General features: G+C 36.2%; 1 protein-coding gene across 27 annotated transcripts in view; it reads left to right on the plus strand.

Moving 5' to 3' along the window:
* RIMS2 (regulating synaptic membrane exocytosis 2) overlaps positions 1-25,245 on the plus strand; it is a 587,005-nt gene that overhangs the window by 275,144 nt on the left and 286,616 nt on the right. For all 27 annotated transcript variants that reach the window (XM_065903249.1, XM_065903253.1, XM_065903241.1 and 24 more), the window contains one exon: positions 1,365-2,290. In XM_065903249.1, coding sequence (XP_065759321.1) covers positions 1,365-2,290 — 926 coding nt within the window. The remainder of the gene's footprint in view (positions 1-1,364; positions 2,291-25,245) is intronic.

The raw sequence follows: 25,245 nt of genomic DNA on the forward strand, positions 1-25,245 counted from the left end.
GAAAACCCTGTCCTTGGCTCTCCAGGCTGAGAACAACATTAAAGTCTCTGACCTTCATTGCCTAGCAGGATCAGCAATTGTATAGTTTTGATTTCTGTATTGAAACCCTGACTCTCTGGAAAACCTAGGGTGACTTTTGTTTTTATTAACAGACTCCAACTGATACATTGACAGACTGCATTCCTGATATGGGGGGTTGGTGATAGAAAAGAGATTTTTAGAGGAGGATGATAATTTTGTTGTGTTGGGTCATTCCACATGTATCCTTTCTCTGCTCTTTCTTTTGGATCAAAAAATATTGTCTAAGAAATTCTCAACTGGGCTGTCTAGTCTTTGTCGTCTTTAACTTCAACTGACCCCACCCTTCCACGTGTCCTGGCAAAATCTCTGTAACAGTTATTCTAAATCTTTTCTGACATCTGCACGATTCCCATTCCATTGCTTCTCATGTCTAGTGATTGCCAATATTTGAGTTTGTGCCAGAGAAGAGAACAGTATGAACATTTTGTTGACAAAGAGTTATTTGTGTGATTGCAAAGTCTACCAGCTTGAATGGCATTAGAGGAGCAGGTTGAGAACTTAATGAACAACTGTTTCTCTGAGGCTGTAAGGACATATTAGATACAGGTCAGCTATGAAGACAGAAGTGTCATGGAGCCAGCCTTAATTTAATGAAGATGGAATAAATGTACCAAATCTTTCTGATTTCTTTTTGAAATGAATAAATTATCATAGTTGGTATTTATTTACATTGCTTATCTCAAGTTAGGGCAGTAAAGGGTTGGAAATATAATGATAAGATGAAAATTTAGATGAACCAGTACTAGCATGATCTAGGTAGATAATGAGTGAAAAATGACTTTTAAGAGCCAACATTTTAGTAAAAAAATGTTGACTAAACTATTGACGAAACAGCTAGAGATCAATCAGTTTAGCTTCATCATGTTTTCAAGTAGCTATGAAATCAAAGTATAGGAATAGAGAGAAAGAAAGGTGAAATTTTTCTAAGCTTCTGAATAACAGTTGGGAGATAGCATAAGGGTATTGAGCCAAGCAAAAAAGTTAGAATAAAGGCTATTTAGCAGCAGCAGGATGAAATGTTGATTATTTGATTTGGGGGCATATGTATATTCCATAGGGGGTATGTCATTGAAGAATCATATTAAAAGTACCTTTTAAATTTCCTATTTGAACTGAATAAAATGAGTATCGGTAAAACTTTTGTTATGGCATGACTTCAAAATTTAAAAAAAAGAAGCAAAAGAACTATTTGAATTTATCCATCCAACCTTCCAGTGAATCAGTAAAATGTGAAATTGCTTACATTCTGCTCTTTTTATCATTCTTTTTCTTTGGTTATTTAGGAAAAGAAGTCCATCAGTGTCCAGAGATCAGAATAGAAGATACGACCAAAGGGAAGAAAGAGAAGAATATTCACAGTATGCTACTTCGGATAGCGCAATGCCTAGATCTCCATCAGATTATGCTGATAGGAGGTCTCAACGTGAACCTCAGTTTTATGAAGAGTCTGATCATATAAATTATAGGGACTCCAACAGGAGAAGTCATAGACATTCCAAAGAATATATTGTAGATGACGAGGATGTGGAGAGCAGAGATGAATATGAAAGACAGAGGAGAGAGGAGGAATACCAGGCACGGTATCGAAGTGATCCGAACTTGGCCCGTTATCCCGTCAAGCCACAGCCCTATGAAGAACAAATGCGTATCCATGCTGAAGTGTCACGAGCCAGGCATGAGAGAAGGCACAGTGATGTTTCTTTGGCAAATGCTGAACTGGAAGACTCCAGGATTTCTATGCTAAGGATGGAACGACCATCAAGGCAAAGATCTATATCTGAACGTAGAGCTGCCATGGAAAATCAGCGATCTTATTCAATGGAAAGAACTCGAGAGGCTCAGGGACCAAGTTCTTATCCGCAAAGGACCACAAACCATAGTCCTCCCACCCCCCGGAGGAGTCCAATACCCATTGACAGACCAGACATGAGACGTACTGACTCATTAAGGAAACAGCACCACTTAGATCCTAGTTCTGCTGTAAGGAAAACGAAACGGGAGAAAATGGAAACGATGCTAAGGAATGATTCTCTCAGTTCTGACCAGTCAGAGTCAGTGAGACCTCCACCACCAAAGCCTCATAAGTCAAAGAAAGGAGGTAAAATGCGCCAGGTCTCATTGAGCAGTTCAGAGGAGGAATTAGCCTCTACACCTGAATATACGAGTTGCGATGATGTTGAGATTGAAAGTGAGAGTGTAAGTGAAAAAGGTAAGCACTATATTCTAATCGTACATTTACCTGTATTGATAAAAGTTTTTCTTTTAGTCTGTATTTCTGAGTAGATGTTTAATAGGTATTACAACCTTTGTTTTTAAGTTGTTTAATGGTGCTCATTATGTGAAGAAAATTTGAAGTTATAAAAAGTGAATATCTTTGGTAATTAATTTTCATACAAGAAAAATCTATTGATTTTTTTAAATTAGATTTTGTTTCTTAAAATGTTCTTGCATCACTTGATGGCAGATTTAAAAATGCCTGTTAGCTATAGTTGTAAAAATAACATCTTTTGTGTTTCCTTTTGAAAGGAATAGTATGTTTATTACAGAAAACATCTGAAAAATTGCTCAGTATAAAGAATTAAATACAAGCTATCCGTAGTCCTTTCTGCCAAATATAGCTATTGCTAATATTTTGTTGTATTCCCTTTTCCAGTTCATATATATTTTGCATATTTACAAAATTAGTATCATACTATATAGTTTTTTATTCTGATTTTTTTCAATTGATATCATATAATTAACTTTGTTCTAAGCCTTCAGATGTTCTTCAGAAATGTTTTAAATGACTGCATTAGTGTTCTATCATAAGGATGTACCACAAACTAACTATTTATCTACTTGGGGTCATTGCAGTTGCTTCCAATTGCTAGTGTAAATGCTATTATAATGGCTGTCTTTATACATAACTTTTTGTCTGTTTTCTGAGTATTTCACAAATACCTATTTGTGCTTTGAATCTTTTAAGCTTTTAATTCAGGCTGCCAGCATGCTCTCCAGAAAGATTGTAACAGTCTGTTCTCCTGTCAGATGCGCTTGAGTTTTCAGTCCTAATGCACCAAATTTTTGCTATTTGAATAGACCACAAAAAATATTGTCTTTTTGTCATCTTACTTTGATTGTGAAGATGAATGTTTTGTGTGTTTATTGGTGTTTGCTATATTGTTCTATGAATTGTCTGTAATTTCCTTTTATTTCTTCTGCCCGAGATCCTATTGGGTATTAATTGGTTTTGCTCTTATTGATTCATGAGGTATTTTTAAATGGTTAGAATTTTACTCATTTAGCTGTCATCTATTCCCAATATATTTCCCATTTTTATGTTGAGCTAGTAATTTTCTTTTATGATTTGGAAATACTGAGTTTAGTATAGCTAACTCTTTGCATATTTTATGATTTTTTTCCATCCTTTTATCCCTAGAAATTCCTTATTCATCGCCGAATCAGTTGAATATTCAACTGTATACTCCTCGTGTTTTTACTATTTCATTTTTTTTAACCTCAGCTTTTTAATCTTTCTGAAATTTATTTTAAAGAAAGTGAAAGAAAGTGTTAGTTAGTCATGTCCGACTCTGTGTTTCCATGGACTTGTAGCCTGCCAGGTTACTTTGTCTATGGAATTTTCCAGGCAAGACTACTGAAGTGGGTTGCCATTCCCTTCTGCAGGTTATCTTCCTGACCCAGGAATCGAACCCAGGTCTCCTCCTTGCAGGCAGATTCTTTACCATCCGAGCCATTTAGGTAGTAAAATAATTGCTCAAATTGCTTAACATAATTACTTAAAATAATTATTTAGAAATATAAATGAAAGGTGGTTTCCAATCTGATCTAAAAACAGAAAATGTGATTTTAAAATAACTAATAAGAAATGTGGGAGGCCTACATGAAGAAAGCTATTCAACTTCACTGAGCACCAGAAAGGAAGATGTGAGTAGAGATTCATTTTATGTTCCTTACTGGGAAGTCTAAATACTATAAAGATGCATGTTTTTTCCAAACAGTTGTTGGGGGTAGTAACATTCTAGTCATAACCCAGTTGGTTGCTTGGAGTATCCTGTTTCTAAAGTTAATCTGAAAGTTGTAGAGGAGAAAAAAACAGCTATTTATGTTTCCTTCTGTGTGTCTTAGTTTCTTGTGTAAACTAGGCTGATAAAAAATTAATACGAGAAAAGCAAGTTTATTAATCATCATGTGCATTTTGCATACATATGCACACTCAGCTATAAGAAACTCAAAGAAGCGTTTAGAATTTAGGTTCATATAGCATCTTAACAAAGAATAATACAGTTTTCAGAGAGATGACAGAGAAAGGCAAGAGACTTCTTGAGTTTCTAGAGTTGCCAATTGTGGGAAGGTAAATTTGGAGGTGGAATCCAGTGGAAGATAAGGGCTAGCTAGTAAACTTTGTTATGCATATTCTTCTGGAGCCATCTCTGGGCTGATACAGAATAATTAAATATTGTCCTTTCTGGTATAGAGGGCATAGGGGAACAGCTTTACAAATTTATGTCCTGCTTGTAGGCAAATGTGGGGAGGACAGGGAGCTTTCCTTTTATCTGCTTCTTCTCAATTACTTTCAGCTCAAAATAATCATTATGCCAGGATTGGCATATTAAAACAAATGAGAGGTGCAGAAAGCATTACAAGCTAAAGGGGAAGATATAAGTTATCTCTTGAGGAAAGGAATATACAGTGAAAAAAAATCAAGTTAAAGCCTTATTTCATAGAAGTTGCATTTAAATGATAAGTGATAGGAAAATTGTTTATTAAAATATGAAAGTCTATAAAGAGAAGTTGTAGATCTTAATTTTATCATAGATCATATAGAAAATGTATTTCTCAGAAAATATATTACTTCCTTAGGTATATTGAATTACCATTAGTTTGGTGACATTCCATATTCGCCTGAATGTATCACAATACCTAAGAGAAATATAGTTTTGTTATCTATAGTAATTTGGTTTAGATTCTGTTATTTACTTATATTTTTTGCTAACTCAGTGCCTGTACTTTTACCACATAAAGATGGAAAAAGCAAAACAAATGCACCAGTCCAGTTCTTGAAAGCTTTTTGTATGTAATATTCTTCTAAGGGCTTATGTTTTGTTTCAGGATTTTGAAGTATACACTTATAAATATCTCACATAAATAAAAAGCTATGTAGGAGTTAAATTAAAATCCTATGTAATACTGCTTAAGCATGAGAAGAAACTATACAAATTCATATCAGTATTCTCTCCTAACTTGAACTAGTAGAACACTTTTAGATAGTCTTTCTCATCTACCTAATAATTTGTTTCAGAGTATGATTTCTGCCAACAAATTCTTCCAGTGGGCAGTCATAATTTAATTCAGCTTTGGAGGAATAAATCTAAATAAAATAACCTTTTTCCATTTGATATTACCTCCAATATGAAGAGAAGTTGTAGCTGTTGAGAAACTGGAATGATATAGGAAAGATTAAATTGTGTTGTATCTTGACATTTCATCCTTAGCTTTTCTTATTATTTTTGGAAAAAGTGTCAGTGAGGCTAGTAGCAGTCCCATACCCAAATGTGACAACCCAAAGTATCTCCAGACATTGTCAATTATTCCTTGTGGGGTATTTGTGGGATACCATCCATCCCTAGGCCTTCCTGTTATTCTCCTTCCCTTCTTACTTTCAGAATCCATTGAGAGTCATGACTGGTATTAAAAAGAAAAGGGAGACCAGGATAGGACAGAGTAGAACATATCAAAGTGAACTGCACAGAGTAAAGGTAGTTGAGCTGTAAAATGTTATTTTAGTTTGCACGTGGTCTTTAGACTCACAGTGTAAAATATGTATTTTACTGTGGGTCATGGCCAAGAATGTTTTAAAGCTGCTTCTTTTATTAGGATTTTGTGACTCACTTGATCATAGTATTTCCTGCCTCTCCCATCTCCTCTACCAGACCTACCTGGGAAAAGGTCTAAGAATAGTGTTCAGTGGCTAATCAATGTATTGTAGATGTAATACATTTTCTTATTTGATATATTTTAATCTTAATATTATAATGTAACATTAAAATGTCTAGTAGTAAAAGATGTGTATCAGTTTTCATAATCAGTAACCAGACAAAAAATATAATTACAATTGCAAGCCATAATGGAAACATGATTAACCTAACAAAACAAAATAGTTACATACAATTTGAGGGGTCAAGCAGAGTGCTGTTGTAAGTGGAGGTGCATAGATGCACACTTTTTCATTTCCTCAGCCAGTCTATGTCTTTTGATTGGTGCATCTAATCTGTTTGCATTTAAGGTAATTATCAATATGTGTGATCCTATTACTGTTTTCTTAATTATTTTGGATTTATTTTCTGTAGGTAGAGCTTTTCCTTCTCTTCTTTTCTGCCTAGAGAAGTTCCTTTAGCATTTATTGTAAAGCCGGTTTGGGGGTGATGATTTCTTTTAACTTTTGCTTGTCTGGAAAGCTTTTGATTTCACCATCAAATCTGAAGGAGAGTCTTCCTGGGTCGAGTATTCTTGGTTGTAGGTTTTTCTCTTTCATCACTTTAAATATGTCATGCTATTCCCTTCTGGCTTATAGAGTTTCTGTTGAGAAATCAGCTGATAGCCTGATGAGAGTTCCCTTGTATGTTATTTGTCATTTTTCCCTTGTTGCTTTTAATATTTTATCTCTGTCTTTAATTTTTATCAGTTTGATTACTGTGTGTCTTGGTATGTTCCTCCTTGGGTTTATCCTGCCTGGGACTCTGCTTCCTGGACTTGGTTGATTATTTCCTTTCCCATTTTACTGAAGTTTTCAGCTATCTCTTCAAATGTTTTCTCAGGTCCTTTCTCTCTCTCTTCTCCCTTCTGGGAACCCTATAATGCAAATATTCATGCGTTTAATGCTGTCCCAGAGGTCTCTTAGGCCGTCTTCATTTCTTTTCACTCTTTTTTCTATATTCTGTTCTGAGGCAGTGATTTTCACCATTCTGTCTCCCAGGGCATTTATCTGTGCTTCTTGGTTATTCTTGGTTGGTTATTCTCCTATGGATTCCTTCTAGTGTAGCATTCATCTCTGTTTCTTCTTTAGTTCTTGTAGATCTTTGGAAAACATTTCTTGTATCTTCTCAATCTTTGCCTTCATTCTTTTTCTGAGATCCTGAATCATGTTCACTATCATTATTCTGAATTCTTTTTCTGGAAGGTTGACTCGGTTCAGTTTAGTCACCCAGTTGTGTCTAACTCTTTGCAACACCAAGGACTATAGCACACCAGGCTTTCCTGTCCATCACCAACTCCTGGAGCTTGCTCAAACTCACGTCCTTTGAGTTGGTCATGCCATCCAACCATCTCATGCCTTCTCCTTCTGCTTTCAGTCTTTCCCAGCATCAGGATTTTTTTTAATGAGTCAGTTCTTCACATCAGGTGACCAAAGTATTGGAGTTTCAGCTTCAGCATCAGTCCTTCCAATGAATATTCAGGATTGATTTCTTTTGGGATTGATTGTTTTGGTCTCCTTGCTGTCCAAGAGACTCTCAAGAGTCTTCTCCAGCACCACAGTTCAAAAGCATCACTTCTTTGTATTCAGCTTTCTTTATGGTCCAACTCTAACATCCATACATAACTACTGGAAAAACCATAGCTTTGACTATACAGACCTTTGTCACTAAAGTAATGTCTTGGAAGGTTGCCTATCTCCACTTCATTTAGTTGTTTTTCTGGGAGTTTATCTTGTCCCTTCATTTGGGTTGTAACTTTCTGCTTTCATCCATTAACTTTCTGTAATGTGGTTTCATTTTAGTTGCTGTGGGATTGTGGTTCTTTTTGCTTCTTCTGTCTGCCCTCTGATGAAGGAGGCTAAGAGGCTTGTATAAGCTCCCTGATGGGAGGGACTGGTGGTGAGGAAAACTGGCTTCTACTCTGGTGGGCAGGGCCTTGCTCAGTAAAGCTTTAATCCAATAACTGCCGCTGGGTGGAGGCGTGCTCCCTCCTTGGTAGTTTTATGTCCTGAGGCAAGCCAGCCCTGGGCTCTTTGGTCAGGTTAATGGCAATCTCCAGGGAGGTTTACACCAACGGGGACCTTTCTAGACAGTTGCTGCCAGCCCTCTCATCCCTGCAGTGAGCCCATGCTGGCCCACACCACCACGGGCGACCCCCCAACACTGGCAGGGAGTTTTGGTGCAGTTTCCTGTGGAGGCCCTGCTCCTTTTCTCTAAGACTTGGTGCACACAGGGTTTTGTTTGTGCCCTCCAAGTCTGGAGTCTCTGTTTCCCCCAGTCCTGTGGAAGTGTTGTAATCAAATCCCACTGGGCTTCAAGGTCAGATTCCCTGGAGATTCCCAGTCCCTTTGTCAGGTCCCCGTGTGGGAAGCCTGAAGTGGATTTCCAGACCTTCACAACAGTAGGAGAACTTCTTTTGTATTATCGTTCTCCAGTTTATGGGTCAGCCACTCGGCGGGTGTGGGATTTGATTTTTTTTAAATTACATGTTGTCAAGCATTTGTCCAGTTGCACAGAAGATGTGCAGTTTGATCTTTTTTTTAAGATCAATGTGGAGAGTTTTAGTTTTCCCTGTCTTCCAGGTCCTGATCTGACTGATTTTATTTGACTGTTATAGGTCTCTTGTTTCTGTGTAAATTCATGAGAGACTGGGGTAGTAAATGCAAGAAAAATGCATATGGCAGTCTCCTGAGCTATAAATTGTGAAATATTTAATGTTAGAATCATTTAATGTTACATCATTTAATGTCTTAGAATCTTTAAGGTGATACAACTGCTTCCTTTTATTTATTTTTGGGAGAGAGTGTATGTAGATATGAAGGTGGCGTAATTTACAGAACAGACCAGAATAGAAGGAAGAGAAGACAGACTGCAAACCTCCAGATAGAAACATGTATTTTAAAATACTAAAGGCAAACCCCCAAAGATACCAACTTTATATATTTATATCTGAGTTTAGATGTCAGTACCCATAGTGACATTTATCCCTCTGTATCATCTCAAGTTTCTTAGACTTTTAAAATAATTAATTTACCCTATGTCTTTATAAAGAAAAGAGATTATTGAAATGATAGGAATTTTAGATTAGAAATTTAAGGAAAATCTTGACTTATGATATTTGAGATTAATTAACCATGAAGGTAATTGTTAACTATGTGAACTAAATTTTTCTTTTTAATAAATTCTAGTAATGGGGAGATTTTAAGATCTTCAGTTATCTATTTATTGCTAACACTTTCACAAGTAAAATTTTTTAGATTTATTACTTTGTCTTATATTCATGCAATCTATTGGTAAAATAATTTTATGCTAAGTAATTTTTCCAATTGTAGCATGACTCTAGATCTTCACTATGAAATTAAAAAAACTCAATCACATCAAAGATATATGTATATAATTATTCTGTTATACTGTGCAGCATTATACAATTGTTTCATTGTCTTTTCTAAAAGTATACTTTTTTATGAGCTGGTAAATCAAGTTGCAAATACATATTATGAAGGTGATTTCAGATGAAATTATGTAACATGAATATAGGCAGTTTAAGAAGCTAAACTGACTCAAAGTTAATTTGTGAAGTGAATAGCCAGAAGGTAGATTTACAACTGGAATAAAGGATAGTTTTTTGTTTCTTGATAAATTGCAACATGTAAAATGTTTAAGATAGTAATTCCTTGTAGTTGCAAAAATATTTTCTTGTTAATTATGGATAAAACAGTACATTAAGCATTTGCCTAAAGAAAAAGGATTATTTTTAATGGAAAACTTAGTATCCAAGGAATATATCAAGTATTTATATTAAGGGAAAATTTTCTTCAGATTTCAGTTTGTGGGGTATTTGAGAGGGTGTTTAGCTAGTTGAATGAAAAATTAAAAGCAAATTAAATTATTGACTAGTTATTGAAATTAGTTTGGTAAATAGGAAACGGTAAGCTTTAATTTATGATGAAGTCTCTGTTAAATTGAACTAGAATATAGTAGATAGTGCCTAGATATATCTATTTAGTATAGCTTTAAAATTTTAATGATGAAATTCGTTCAATGGATAGAAAAATACAAAATTTTGTGAAAAACATTGCTTTTAATTGGTAAGAGAATATCAGAGCAAATACCCTAATGGTGTTACAAATGCTGTACAAACCAATTTTACTTGACTTACAAAGTGTTGAAATAGCAGAAAAGTTGCATCTATTTCAATATTTTAAGAAATACACAGATTCATTCATTCATTCTTTATATCATTAAACCAAAATATATTAAACAGCAATAATTTAGAGTATTAGAGTATGAAGCATGAACTATGAAAGCGTTGTTTTATCACCCTGGAATTGCAGCTTTGTGGAACAGGAGTAAGAACTTGTGCTCCAAATGACTGCATTTATGCTAACTGACTCGTCTAAGAAAGTTGTACATTGGATTGGCTTTTGTTTTTGTTAGTGTGTGCTTGAAGCTGTCTGTTTTCCTTTGTAGGATTTATCTATAAGAAGGGCTTCTTGAGAAATTATTTGGGATATGGGGAGTTGTGTTTTATAGCTCAAATTATTGCCATTCTTAACCCCATTCTTCCTTGTACTGACTCTCTGTCTCCTTTTGTAAAGCTTAGTGTGATTAAGATCTCTTTCAGGAGCAAATAAAGTGAGCAATAAGCATAGAATCCGAGAGTACAAGACTGTTGTTTTCTTTCAGCAGAGGATCTAATGAAATATAAGGAAAAGATTACATAGGAATCTAAGATGCTCCTGATACTTCACTTTTATTCAAATCTTGAAATATATATTTATCTTAATTAATTCATTGAATAGATTGTTGAATTAAATAGTAAAATCTATGAAAATTGTGAACTTTAATGAATGACGAAGATGATAAGAAGAAGTTGTGATATATAAGATGATATGTATGTTATGATATGCAAGATGAAAAACACCAAAAAAAGAAAACAGAAAGAGAATAAAAGGCTGCTAAAATTCTAGGTTTAGAATAAATGGATATGAATGGAGTATATTTCAGTCTCTTCAAACCAAATATATTTTAGATATTATTGTATTTTACAAAATAAACATATTCAGAAACATGTGTGTGCACATGTGAATGTGCACAGAGTGTCGAGTCAACAGTTCAGTCGATTTTCTTATAGATGATTGTAAAAGCCACTTTATTTCAGCATATCCTATTCTATATATGTTGAGAATTTTTTAAAGAAAAAAGTTATTTCCCATGGGACCATTTTGCTTTGCTTTTTTGTTAAGGATATCTAGGTTTTGACTTAAAATTTGTGCCTTGTATCCTATTTTTGTGATAATGAAAGGGGCCTGACTCTCTAAAGTTTACTAAGGAAACAGGAAATAAGTGTTTCTAATTGTAAACTTTATGTATTTTCTCAAAGAAGTAATGTTATTCGGTTCAATTCAGTTCACTTCAGTCACTCAGTTGTGTCTGACTCTTTGCGATCCTGTGAACCGCAGCACGCCACGCCTCCCTGTCCATCACAAGCTCCCGGAGTTTACCCAAATTCATGTCCATTGAGTTGGTGATGCCATCCAATCATCTCATCCTCTGTCATCCGCTTCTCCTCCTGCCCTCAATCTTTCCCAGCATCAGGGTCTTTTCCAATGAGTCAGTTCTTTGCATCAGGTGGCCAAGTATTGGAGTTTCAGCTTCAGCATCAGTGCTTCCAATGAACACCCAATGATCATCCAATGATCTCCTTTAGGATGGATTGGTTGGATCTTCCTGCAGTTCAAGGGACTCTCAAGAGTCTTCCCCAAACCACAGTCCAAAAGCATCAATTCTTCGGCACTCAGCTTTCTTTATAATCCAACTCTCACATCCACATACGACTACTGGAAAAACCATAGCTCTGACTAGATGGACCTTTGTTGGCAAAGTAATGTCTCTGCTTTTTAATTATGCTGTCTAGGTTGGTCATAACTTTCCTCCCAAGGAGTAAGCGTCTTTTAATTTCATGGCTGCAATCACCATCTGCAGTGATGTTGGAGCCCCAAAAAATAAAGTCTGACACTGTTTCCACTGTTTCCCCATCTATTTGCCATGAAGTGATGGGACTGGATGCCATGATCTTAGTTTTCTGAATGTTGAGCTTTAAGCCAACTTTTTCACTCTCTTCTTTCACTTTCATCAATAGGCTCTTGAGTTCTTCACTTTCTGCCGTAAGGGTGGTGTCATCTGCATATCTGAGGTTATTGATATTTCTCCCGGCAATCTTGATTCCAGCTTGTGCTTCCTCCAGCCCAGCGTTTCTCATGGTGTACTCTGCATATAAGTTAAATAAGCAGGGTGACAATATACAGCCTTGACGTACTCCTTTTCCTATTTGGAGCCAGTCTGTGGTTCCATGTCCAGTTCTAACTGTTGCTTCCTGACCTGTATACAGGTTTCTCAAGAGGCAGGTCAGGTGGTCTGGTATGCCCATCTCTTTCAAAATTTTCCACAGTTTATTGTGATCCACACAGTCAAAGGCTTTGGCATAGTCAGTAAAGCAGAAGTAGATGTTTTTCTGGAACCCTCTTGCTTTCTTAACGATCTAGCAGATGTTGGCAATTTGATCTCTGGTCTCCACCTTTTTTAAAACCGGCTTGAACATCTGGAAGTTCATGGTTCATGTATTTCTGAAGCCTGGCTTGGAGAATTTTTGTCATTACTTTACTAGCGTGTGAGATGAGTGCAATTGTGGGGTAGTTTGAACATTCTTTGGGATTGCCTTTCTTTGGGGCTGGAATGAAAACTGACCTTTTTCAGTCCTGTGGCCACTGCTGAGTTTTCCAATTTTGCTGGCATATTGAGTGCAGCACTTTCACAGGATCATCTTTCAGGATTTGAAATAGCTCAACTGGAATTCCATTACCTCCACCAGCTTTTTTCATAGTGATGCTTCCTAAGGTCCACTTGACTTCACATTCCAGGATGTCTGGCTCTAGGTGAGTGATCACATCATCATGATTATCTGGGTCGTGAAGATTTTTTTTTGTAATGTGCTTCTGTCTATGACAATATATTGTTATCTTTTTATTTCTTTCATTCAGCAAATTTAAGGAACCAGTTCCAACCACTAAGCTAGGTACTTGGATCCTGTGGCATAAAAGGCATATGATTATTTTTCTTTTGTTTTAATCTGAGAAATTTTTTAAATTTCACCTTTATTTTTGCAGAATAATTTCTTTGCATATAGAATTCCCAGTTGACAAAACCTCTCCCCCTCTTTCAGTGCTTTGTATATGTCATTGCATTTTTTTCTGATGATAAGAGTCTTACCTTCTTTTAGGACAGTCCTGTGTCTGCATACTTTAACTGTCAGCTAGAGATTTGAACTGAAATTTTGCTGAATATAGTCAGCATTTAAGGCTTTCACTCTCTGCTAATCAATCTGTGTATAGTATGGGGACATATTCAGAGTTCAGCCAGTTTTCAAGTCACTTGTTTGGATGTTACTTTCTACCAGAATCTCTCCAGATCTACCCAGAACATGGAATAATTTCGTCCTCAGTGTGATATGTGTGGATTTTATCAAGCTTTTTTCTGTGGGTGTCTTATTTCCAGGGTCTCCCTGTCTGCCATTTACCTTATATACGACTGCAGTCTTAACCTAGTAAAGCTTCTGGTTGTTTCCTATTGGGTTTACTTTTAGCAGACAGAGCCACGGCTTTTTACCGAACCCCAAACAAGGTGCAAAGCTGCTGGTAGCAAAGCTGCTGATTTTCCCAGCCAGCCTTACACTGCTAAAACTATTGATCCTTTGTGTGTATGCGTGCTCATTTGGGTCTGACTCTGTGACCCATGGACTGTAGCCTGCCAGACTCCTGTGTCCATGGGATTCTCCAGGCACAAATACTGAAGTGGGTTGCTGTTTCCTCCTCCAATGGATCTTCCTGACCCAGAGGTTGTAACAGTTTCTTGGGTCTCCTGCTTTGACCGGCAGATTCTTTACTACTGTATCACCTGGGCAAATGTACTATATCACAAGGGGGCTGTGGAGGCAACCCAGGGCGAGAAGGTTATGGGCTTCTGTTAATATCTGAAACTCTACCATTTTTTTCAGTTTTTAATGAGCGTTTGATTTCCATAGCCATGCAATTGTTGTTTTTGACAATTTCATCCTGGCTTCTACTTGAATTTTTGTGAGGAGAGCTAGTTGACACTTGAAGCCACTAAGCCAGAAGTTCCCCCCTTTATCATGATTTTGTGAATCTGGAATTCAAGCAGGGTTCAGCTGCATAATTTTCTTCTTCATAGAGTGCTATGTGGAATAAAGTAAAAAATGCTGTAATAATTTTTTGCATGGCAGCAGATGGTAACTAGATTTACTGTGTTGATCATTTTGTAATGTATAAAAATATTGAATCCCTAAGTTGTACACCTAAAATTCATACAGTATTGCAAGTCAATTATACTTCAATAAAATACAAAATGAAATAAAATAGGAACTTGACGTGTTAAAAAATAAGGGTGAATCATCTTGCATCCTTATTTTTTATTTAATCTTTACCAACTAGGGAGGGTATTTTCAGAGACTTCCAGTTGGCCTATAATGACAGTTCTTAATCCCACAGGCAAGGAATCTTAGTTCTTCCAAATGCCAGATCTGTCCATTTGGGGACTGCTGTAGTGACCACAGTTGTTGTTCTTTGGTTGCTAAGTCGTGTCCCACTCGATGCGACCCCATGGACTGTAGCCGCCAGGTTCCTCTGTCCGTGGGATTTCCCAGGCAAGGAAACTGCAGTAGTTACCATTTCCTGCATCAAGGGATCTTCCCAACACACAGATGGAACCCATGTCTCCTGCACTGGCAGCCAGTACCACTGTTAGAACTTGATAAATTAGTAACAATACCTTTGAGGAAATAGGGCAGGAAGATAATGGAAGAGAAATTAAACTCTGAGCATATAAACCTCCTCCAATCCCACTGGAGTTTGAAGCTGGTGTCGATCTGTAGGGATGACCTAGTTGAGGCAGGAGCCAGGAGGGCTCCGTATAGCTGTCCCCTGGGGAGGGAACATAACTTCTTGCATAAAGGACTCTGCCGTGAGCACTGAGTATGCAACACTTGGGGCAGTTTGAGGAATGAGTGCAGTTCTGAGGGGTTCTTACGGATGATATACAAAAACACCCAGTAAGATTTTGTTCTCAGTATTGTCCCCTTGCTTTTATGAGAGGAATATAACAATTTTAAGCATCCTGTACTCAAATAACCTTTGGAAACTGAGGGAAACTTTTCTAGAAGCCTCCTCTGTATACTTCATATGTTTTTGGCCATAATTGTTACTCACGCCAGTTCCCACTTAATCATTGCCAGTGGTGTTGAAATTATCAAGATTGGCTTAAAAGTTCACAGTTCTAAGGGGACAGAAAGTGATTGTTGGATAGAGGGCCAATTTTGCCTGCCAAAACTATTTATTGTAAGGGTTATAATAGTGCAAAACTGGGGGAAAAAACCCAGCTGTCCAGAAATAAAGTGCTGGAGTTGCTTGGTACCAACTTGTGAGAACTAATTGTTTGCATCTCTTCCTACATTCAATGACATAGTATTGGTAGGTCAAAATTGGCTTAAGTGAAAGTATTTGCACCATGGAATAGACAGATGTTACAAAACAAGTCTTGTTTTCACCCTGGGAAGCAGGTTTTTAAATTTAATTACCTTATCACTGAAATCTATTTGAAATTTGGATAATTATGGAGACTGTGGTAACAAAGAAAACTATCCAGGCAATAATGTAGATTTCTGTAAATAGAAGCTGAATTGAAAGTTATGTCTGCTATGTTAAAATGACATGTGGATGTAGAGCTAGAAAGAAATAAGGGTAAATTAAAAGTTTAGGGGGCAATAGTTTGTAAAAAACTTTTTAATGTAGAAATTTAATAATAATAATGGATTAAAATCTGATTCAAATATTTGCAAATGTATAAAATAATAATGCTTTTTAGGTATGCTTAATAAAAATTTTTCCTTTTCTGCTCATTTATTAAAAACTGAAATGAATGTATTTGTCATATTGATATTACCAAACTGCTATATTGGAATACATTCATTAGTAGTGAAAATGTGTCCCATCCTTAAATAAGACAACATTGATTTTGAATTGCAGGCCAGGCAAATATATTCAAACATAGGTAGCATGTTCTGACCATTGTTAATTTCTGTGTCATGACTGAGAAGGTTGACATTCACTTTGTCAGATTTATTTTAATCAAGTATTAAGCAAAAACTAATTGCTTAGTAAATTGTTTTTGTTGTTCATTCGCTGAAGTCGTGTCCAACTCTTTGCGACCCCATGAACTGCCGCATCCAAGCTTCCTGTTCTTCACTATCTCCTAGATTTGCTCAAACTCATCTCCATTGAGTCAGTGATGCCATCCAACTGTTTCATCCTGTGTTGCCCCTTTCTCCTTTTGCCCTCAATCTTTCCTAGCATCAGGGTTGTTTCCAATGAGTTGTCTCTTTGCATCAGGTGGCCAAAATATTGGAACTTCAGCTTTAGTGTCAGTCCTTCCAATGAATATTCAGGGTTCATTTCCTTTAAATTTGACTAATTTTATCTCCTTGCTGTCCAAAGGACTCTTCATATGAAATACACTTCAATACGAAAAAAATGTATTTCATGCCTGTTGTGTGGCTGTTGCTGTGCTATGTGTAAGATGATACAGTATGACCTCTGCTCAAGAGATAAGCATGTAAGCAAATGAGGAATATGGTATGATATATGTGAAATAATTAAATATGAGATATTGACATGATTTAGAGAAGGAAGATATACTTCTAACTTGACTTATTAGGAAGGAATTTACAAAGGAGTTGCTATGTGCATTGAGTTTTGAAAGTTGAATAGAATTTTCCAGCAGAACAAAGAAGGTATTGGATGGGGACAGGTAGTCATTCTACACATTGGACTTCACCCATTATGTCAGTAAAAGCAGTTTTTATGGAGTACTTACTATTTGCTAGACATTACTTGACACTGGAGGGGGGCAAAGATGAAAAAAGCCATTTCCTTCCCTTAAGAAATTCATAGGACTTTGAAGAGCTAGTGTGATTGCTGGATTTATTAGTTATCCCCCCCCTTTTTTTTTTTAATAGAGAAGCAATGTGGTATATTGGAACAGTGAGTTGAAAATACATGTACCCATTTCTTTTCCCAGGCTTTGCCATTGATCCCATTGTAATCATAGAAAGATTATTTGATTTTCTGGTCTTTTATTTCCTCCTAAAAATAAAGAAAATAGACTCAGTGTTTTAAAAACTGCCAAATAGAGCACCAGATTTTTGTGGTAGTGTTTGTGGAACTGCTGAAGAGGGTCAGAGGGCACTTGCGCACGGGTGAGCATCTGGGATCTCTGAGTTTGTTTCGACCAGATTATGCTCTTAGTCACTTTGTATTTGGCAGTTCTATTAGGAAAGAGAGTCTACAGCATAAAGAAGTGTGAAAATGATGACCTGATATTTCAGTTCATTGACTGATTTATTCAATTAATTTTTATGTTCTAGGCACTTCTACATGTGCCAGAGGCTACAACAGTTAAAAAGTAGGCAGATTACCTGAGGTCGAAGAGTAGTAAGAGGCCAGATCATGTAGGGCTTTATATATCATTTCAAGAATGTTGGGTTTCATTCTAACTGAGCTGAGAAGCCAAATGACTTGATCTGGTTTACATTTTGAGATTACTCTTTTTTTTTCCATTTAGTTTTATTAGTTGGAGGCTAATCACTCTTGATGCTGTATTGGAAACAGAGTTGAGAAGAGCAAAAATGAATTTAAGGAGACCAGTTAGGTGGTTAATCCAATTGCTAATGAGAGGTGATGGCTGTTCAGACCAATGTGGTAGTAGTGGAAGTGAAGAGAGGTAGTCAGATTTTGGATGTATTTTGGAAGTACAGCCACAAGGGTTTTCTGGTAGTTTAGAGGTGGATGTGACAGTAAGAAGGGAGTAAGTTACGATTACTTCAAAGATTTTTGCCTAAGCAAGTTGAAGGAAAGAGTTGCCATTAATTAACATAAGGAAATTACAGCAGACAGATTTGGGGGGATGGGCAGGGAGGATCAGCTGGCCAGTTTCATACATATTAAGTTTGATTTTCCTTTTAGGTATCTAATGGAGATGGTGAATAACACAGTATATATTCTAATCTGGAGTTAGATTTGGGGTACATACATTTGGAGATCATCAATGTATGTATGATGGGCTTTCCTGGTGACTCAGCTGGTAAAGAATCCACCTGCAATGCAGATCAAACCTGGATTCAATCCCTGGGTCAGGTCATAATGCTTTCTTTTGGTAGCTATATTGCTGTCCTTTCCTTCTCATTTAACACATTAAATGAGATTTACATTAATAAGATGCAAGTTAAAATTATTCTAATTTAAAATTTACTCTATCAGAAACTTAATGGCTTTCAAGCTCATATTTACCACTTTATAATTTCTGTTGTTCAGGGATCTCAGCATGGCTTCACTAAGTATTTTTCTTAGGGTCTCAAGCTCCAATCAGGTTGCTGGCTGGGCTGTGTTCCTAGAGGCTTGATGAGGGGAGAATCTAACTTCAGTTTCAATGAGATTTGTCAGCAAAATTCATTTGTTTGTGACTGGATGCCACTTGCAGTTCCCAGATGGTGCCCATGGTTGCTAAAGATTGCCTGCTATTCCTTGCCATGTTGTCTTTTCAGGCATGACTGCTTATTTCACTGAACAGGCAAAGGGAGTCTTAGAGCAAGTTGACTCTTAAGGCAGATATTTTTCTGATATCATGAGTGATATCCCACCACTTAGCCATTCCACCACCTTGATTAGGAGCAAGTCACAGATACTGTACAAAGACATGAGGTGGGGGTTATGTGCACCACCTTAGACTCAGTTCTCCACACTCACCCAATAGTTGTCTCTGAGGTAACTCCATGGAGCATAAAAACCATTGCCTTCAATAATACCCTCTGTGTATAACTTTTTTTTTTTTTACTTAGGCTATTGTTGTTCAGTTGCTCAGTCGTTGTCTGACTCTTTGTGACCCCATGGACTGGCACAGCAGGCTTCCCTGTCCTTCACCATCTCCCAGAGCTTGCTCAAACTCATGTCCATTGAGTCGGTGATGCCATCCAACCATTTCATCCTCTGTCATCCCCTTCTCCTCTTGCCCTCAATCTTGTCCAGCATCAGGGTCTTCTAATGAGTTGGTTCTTCACATCAGGTGGCCAAAGTTTTCAAGCTTCAGCTTTAGTATCAGTCCTTCTAATGAATGTTCAGGATTGATTTCCTTTAGGATTGACTGGCTTGATCTTGCAGTCCAAGGAACTCCCAAGAGTCTTCTCCAACACCACAGTTCAAAAGCATCCATTCTTCAACATCGGCCTATATGGTCCAACTCTCAAACCCATATGTGACTACTCAAAAACATAGCTTTGACTAGACGGACCTTTGTTGGCAAAGTAATGTCTCTCTTTATACGCTGTCTAGGTTTGTCAAAGCTTTTCTTCCAAGGAGCAAGCATCTTTTAATTTTGTGGCTGCAGTCACCATCTGCAGCAATTTTGGAGCCCAAGAAAGTAAAGTCTCTCCTTGTTTCCATTGTTTCCCATCTATTTGCCATGAAGTGATGGGACCAGATGCCATGATCTTAGTTTTTTGAATGTTGAGTTTTAAGCCAACATTTTCACTCTCCCCTTCACCTTCATCAAGAGACTCTTTAGTTCTTCTTCACTTTCTGCCATAAGGGTGGTGTCATCTGCATATCTGAGGTTATCAGTATTTCTCCTGGCAGCCTTGATTCCAGCTTATGCTTCATCCAGCCTGGCAAAATTTTGTGTGATGTATTCTGCATAAGAGTTAAATAAGCAGGCTGAAAATATACCACCTTGTAATATATATATAGCCTTGTAATAACTTGGGCTATTAGTCTCCCTTAATACTGACAATTTTGCTTGAAGGACTTGAGTCTTATCAGTTTTAATGACTATCTTGGGAAAAATGAGCCTCCAGGATGGTTTCGGCATTATGGATCAAAATATAGTTCTTGTAACACTTGTCCTGTGAGAAAAGTTAGTGTTCCAATTAAGTCTGTGGAAGCTGTATGTTAACATAATTCTTGTAAAGAAGCATATTGTCATTACTATAAGGAAAATTCTGCATTTAAGACATATATTTAATTACATTTAATCCAGAGTTTTCTAAGCTTATTTGACTAAAGGACCTGTATATCACTCAAGCCTATTAACATTTACAGAAGCAGTGTTTCTTGTTGGAAAATGCCAACACAGATAGCCTGACAAGCTGAGGAAGAAAGTAAAATAACAAGAAGAAAAATGAGAGGAAAAATAAAAGGGCCATAGATAAATTTCCCTTTCAATTTAGAATGAAAGTTATAGTTATTTTACTTTTATAATGATGAAGATGGTTATGATATCACCAACACTGGGATGACTCTATAATTTGCCAAGCATTTTCACAGTCATTATCTTACTTAAGCCTCTCAACAATCTGTAAGATGTCACAATTAATCTCTTTTTATACAAATGAGTAAATGAGGCCTACTGTATTATTTGACTTGCCCAAGTCATAAAATTAATAAGGAAGGGAGCCAATAGTTTAATGTAGGTTTTGTGGCTCCAGCTATAAAACTCTCTCTGTTACAACATGCTGTGATTTTATAAACATGATTAAGTTAAAATGAAGATGTTGAAGACTACCTTTGTATGGTATGTGATTTAATTGAAAATATTTATTAACTTAAGCAAATGAAAAACTGTGACATAAAACAGTTTATAAGCTCTTGTATTCATTTAATAACTGTAGGAAAAATATTACAAATAGAATATCTGAACTGTTTTTGCTCTGTGCATCAAACATACACACAACACAAACATGTACTGTTGGGTTAGTTTATATTTTTCAGTAGAGATATTTGAAGGAGGAAAATCTTCACATCCAATGTTAATCTTTTGACTAGTTTTCACCAGGTTTTATATATACATATGTTTAGTTCAAACTAATAGAATGATTGAATATTAGAGTTCAGTAGGACTTAGTTCTCTTTTTAGATTTTTATTTATTTTTTTATTAACTGGATCTTTGTTGCTGCACATGGGCCTTCTCTAGCTGAGGCCCCAAGGGCTACTCTAGTTGTGTGCGGGCTGCTCATTGCCGTGGCTTCTCTCGTGCGGAGCACTGACTCTAGGGCACCAGGACTTCAGTAGCTGCGGCTCCTGGGCTCTGAAGCGCAGGCCCAGTAGTTGCGGCACCTGGGCTTTGTTGCTCTGAGGCATGTGTGATCTTCCTGGATCGAACCCATGTTCCCTGCATTGGCAGGTGAATTCTTATCCACGGTGCCACCAGGAAAGCCCTCGTGCTCTTTTAATGTAACTTTCTAAGGCACCGATTCCTCTTCTTCACCGTGCTGACGCATGGTACTCCAGCTTTTCTCTAAATCTGCCGGTGATGGAATTATCAATACCTATGAAGGCAGCAACACAATATTTTTAACTTTTAATTTTGAAATAATTATAGATATGCAGAAAGTTGCAACAGTAGTGCATAGAGATCCCATGTGCCCTTTACCTAGTTTTCCCCAAAGGTTACATTTTATATAATGATAGCATGCATAGAATATCAAAAGCAGGAAATTGACGCTGGGAGAATGTGCTTGTGTAGGTTTGTGACATCTTATCACATACGTGGGTTCCTGGAAGCACTGCCGTTATAAAGGTCTTCCTCATGCTGCCCCTTTACAGTGACACCTTCCTCCCTCCCCCTCCTGGCCCTACCCTGTGCTGACCACTAGTTCATTATCCAGTTCTATTATTTATATTATATAAATGAAATCATGTGGCACGTGATTGTTTTTCACTCAGCATATTGCTCTTGAGGTGCATTTGTGTTGTATGCATCAATAGTTTTTTCCTTTTTATTACTGAGTAAAATTCCGTGGTATGATTATACAACAATTTTTTTAAAAATATAAATTTATTTATTTTATTTGGAGGTTAATTACTTCACAATATTGTAGTGGTCCCGCCATACATTGACATGGCCATTTGCCTATTAAAGGACATTTTGCTTGTTTCCACTTTTTCACTATTACAAATAGAAATATTCTTTTTCGTGAAATTTCTCTTCATATAAAGCACTTTGCTTTTTGGCTTTATGGACAATATGATCTTAGCTGTAAGTTTTTGGTTGATGTCCTTTATTTATTTGAGCAAGTTCTCCTCATTTCTTGTTTTCTGTTTTTCTTATTGTGATTTTTTTCCCTTCATCAATTAATAGGATCATTTTTTTTTTAACTTATATGACAGCTTGCACTGATTTTTAATATTCAACCAGCCTTGCATGCTAGAAATAAGCCCCATTTGGTCAGAGTGTATAAATATTTTTATGTATTGCTGAATTACATTTGCTAGTATTCTGTTAAGGATTTATGTGTCTATATTCATGAGGGGATTGGTCTGCATGTTTCTTGTTTGCTTCTTTTTTGTTTCTTCCTTCTGTTTTTTATTTTTGTTTTCTTTTTCTTGCTATCTATAGGTTATTAGAATTTTTTTTTTAATTGCATTTTAATTCATCTGTAGTGTTTTTCAGTGTATTTCTTTGCAAAGAATTTTATTTAGTTGTTGCTATAGGTACTATGGGGCTTCCTTGGTGGCTCAGCTGGTAAAGAATCTGTATATTACATATGTGTAACTTACATATGCTGGTGTTGACATTTTACTAGTCAGAGAGAAAGGTGGAAACCTTACATACTTTAATTTCTGTTACCTTTCCCTTCTTATAATGTAATTATCATACCCACTTCTATGTATGTTGAAAGGCATATCAGATGATGTATACTTCTTATTTCAAACATCAACATAATTTAGAAAACTAAAGAGGAGGGTAGCTTATTGTATTTACCCATAGTTTTACTTACCGTGTTCTTTATTCCTTCTTGATATTGTCAGGTTCCTTCTTTTTGTTTTGTTTTAGTTTCCACATTTTCCAAAATGTTTTAGCCATTCTTTTAGGGTAAGTATGCTGGTGACGCATTCTCTTCATTTTCTTTTGTCTGAGGATGTCTTTATTGCTCATTCATTTCTGAAAGATATTTTCACTCTGTTTTGTATTCAGAGTTAACAATTCTTTTATTTCAACAGTTACAAAACACTGTGTCATTTATTTCTGGCCTTCAAACTTTCTGATGGAAAATTTATCACTGTCTCTGGAATTGTTTTTCACCTTTAGATAAGGTGGTGTTTCTTGCTTTCTGGGTTCAAAAAAAAAAAAAACCAACAAAAAACAGTTTTAGTTTCTAGTTTGTTTATGATGTATCTCTGCACAAATTTCTTTGCATATTTCTTGTTTGGGGTCTTATGGAGTTTCTTGATTTAGTAAGTTTACGTGTTTTGCAAATTTGGGAAATTTTCATTCTTAATTTCTTCAAAGACTTTCCAACTCCATCTTTCTTCTCCCCTGGAACTATAATGGCATGAATCTTTCAGTATTTTAATTATGTGATTATAAACCCTGAAGTCCCCAAAAGCTAAATAAAATAAGAATATTAAGTGATAAGTATTATTTTCTAAATACTAACAGTCCTGAGGCTTATTTTCTATATGTTTTGCACTGATAACCTTATTTAATTCTTAAAGTAACACTAATATTTACTCATGTAAGAAATGTTTACTGATGGCTTACCATTTATGACAATTTTGTTTTTTTTTAGTCACATATTTTCAGTTTAGCTGCAAATGGTTACATGGGTGATTTTTTGGAAAAACTATTTCTGCAATTTCAGTAGTTTGCAGGCACAGGGAAAGAAGTGAGACTGCAAGCTGAATTCTCACGTCTTCACATAAACCAGTCAAGAATTTTTATTTATGGTTTCCATCTTTATTCCAACTCAGAGATTTCTCAGTCCTTTATCGTGGAATAATAATGTATTTTGAAAGAGTTATAGGTTTTCTGAGATTCAGATATGCTCAGGGTTATGGGTAGCTGTCAACTCTTTGTCTTTTTGTGCCATGAAAAGGATTGGGAAGCGCTTCTCTAGTTTACAGGTTGAAGAATGGGTTCTTTTTCTGTACCAGTTGAACTTTGGGCATGTTAGAAAGTACAGCTTTATCATTCTTTACAAATAAACTTCTCAAAAGAATTGTCTCCTGTTGTTCTCCAACAGTGAGATCAGAATCACCTGGTGGACTGTTAAAACAAAGGCTACAGAATTTCTTGTTAAAACACCTTCAGAATTTCTGATTAAATCTCGGTGGTACCCAAGAATTTGCATTTTTAACAAGTGCCTGGGCAATGTTGATTATGTTATTTTAAGGATTTTTTGAACCAGCCATCTACACAGAATTTTTCTACTTCATCTTTCTTTGATTTTTCAGTTACTTCAGTTTGGTTTCAATTTTATCCTTCTATCCAGAGTGCTTTTTCTAACATCCTTCCTGATATTAATGTTGCCAAATCAAATTCATAATTTTCAGTTCCTCATCTTACCTGACATGTAGAAATCATTTTATTGTTGTTTTCTCCTCCTGTTTAGGAAACTCAGTTTTTATTTGGTCTGGAGACCTCTGTCTATGCGTCCCTCTTTTTTTCTATCTCTGCATGCTCTTTCTCAGTCTCTCTCTTTCCTTTATCTCAAATCAAACTCTGTTAGAATTCATTCTGGGTCCTCTTCATATCCTCTCCCTAAATGATCTAGTTATTCCTAGATCAAATGATCTAATAATTCCCAATTTATGTCGCCAGCTCAGATTTTCCTTTTAAGTTTTATTATAATTTAACTAATCGAGTTCCTGAATAACCTCTAGGTGTTTGGAATAATACCTAAGATGCATATTTTATCATTTTAATGTGTATGAGTCTTACAGAGTCCATGAAATAAAGTAACTCTTTTCTCTCCCTTCACTAAAAGAGTGCTTCTCCCCCTCATAAATGGTCTTTACTTCCTTTTATTTATTCATGTTAGAAACCTGAGAGTTATCCTTGATGCTTGTCTTGCTTAACGTTCTCATTTATACCCCTAAAACATCTCTCAGTTTCCTCTTTCCTTACCATGTCCGCTACCATCACCTACATTCAAGTCATAATCACCTGTTGTGAGTTATTACAGCTGTCTTTTAACTCATGGTGTGGTCCAACGCAATTTCTCTTTAGTACTTAGATTCATCTTTTTAAAATGTAAATCAGATCATGTCACCATCTTGCTTAAGATCCTTC

This window comes from Muntiacus reevesi, chromosome 12, assembly GCF_963930625.1.
Source record: "Muntiacus reevesi chromosome 12, mMunRee1.1, whole genome shotgun sequence".
Taxonomy (NCBI): Eukaryota; Metazoa; Chordata; class Mammalia; order Artiodactyla; family Cervidae; genus Muntiacus; species Muntiacus reevesi.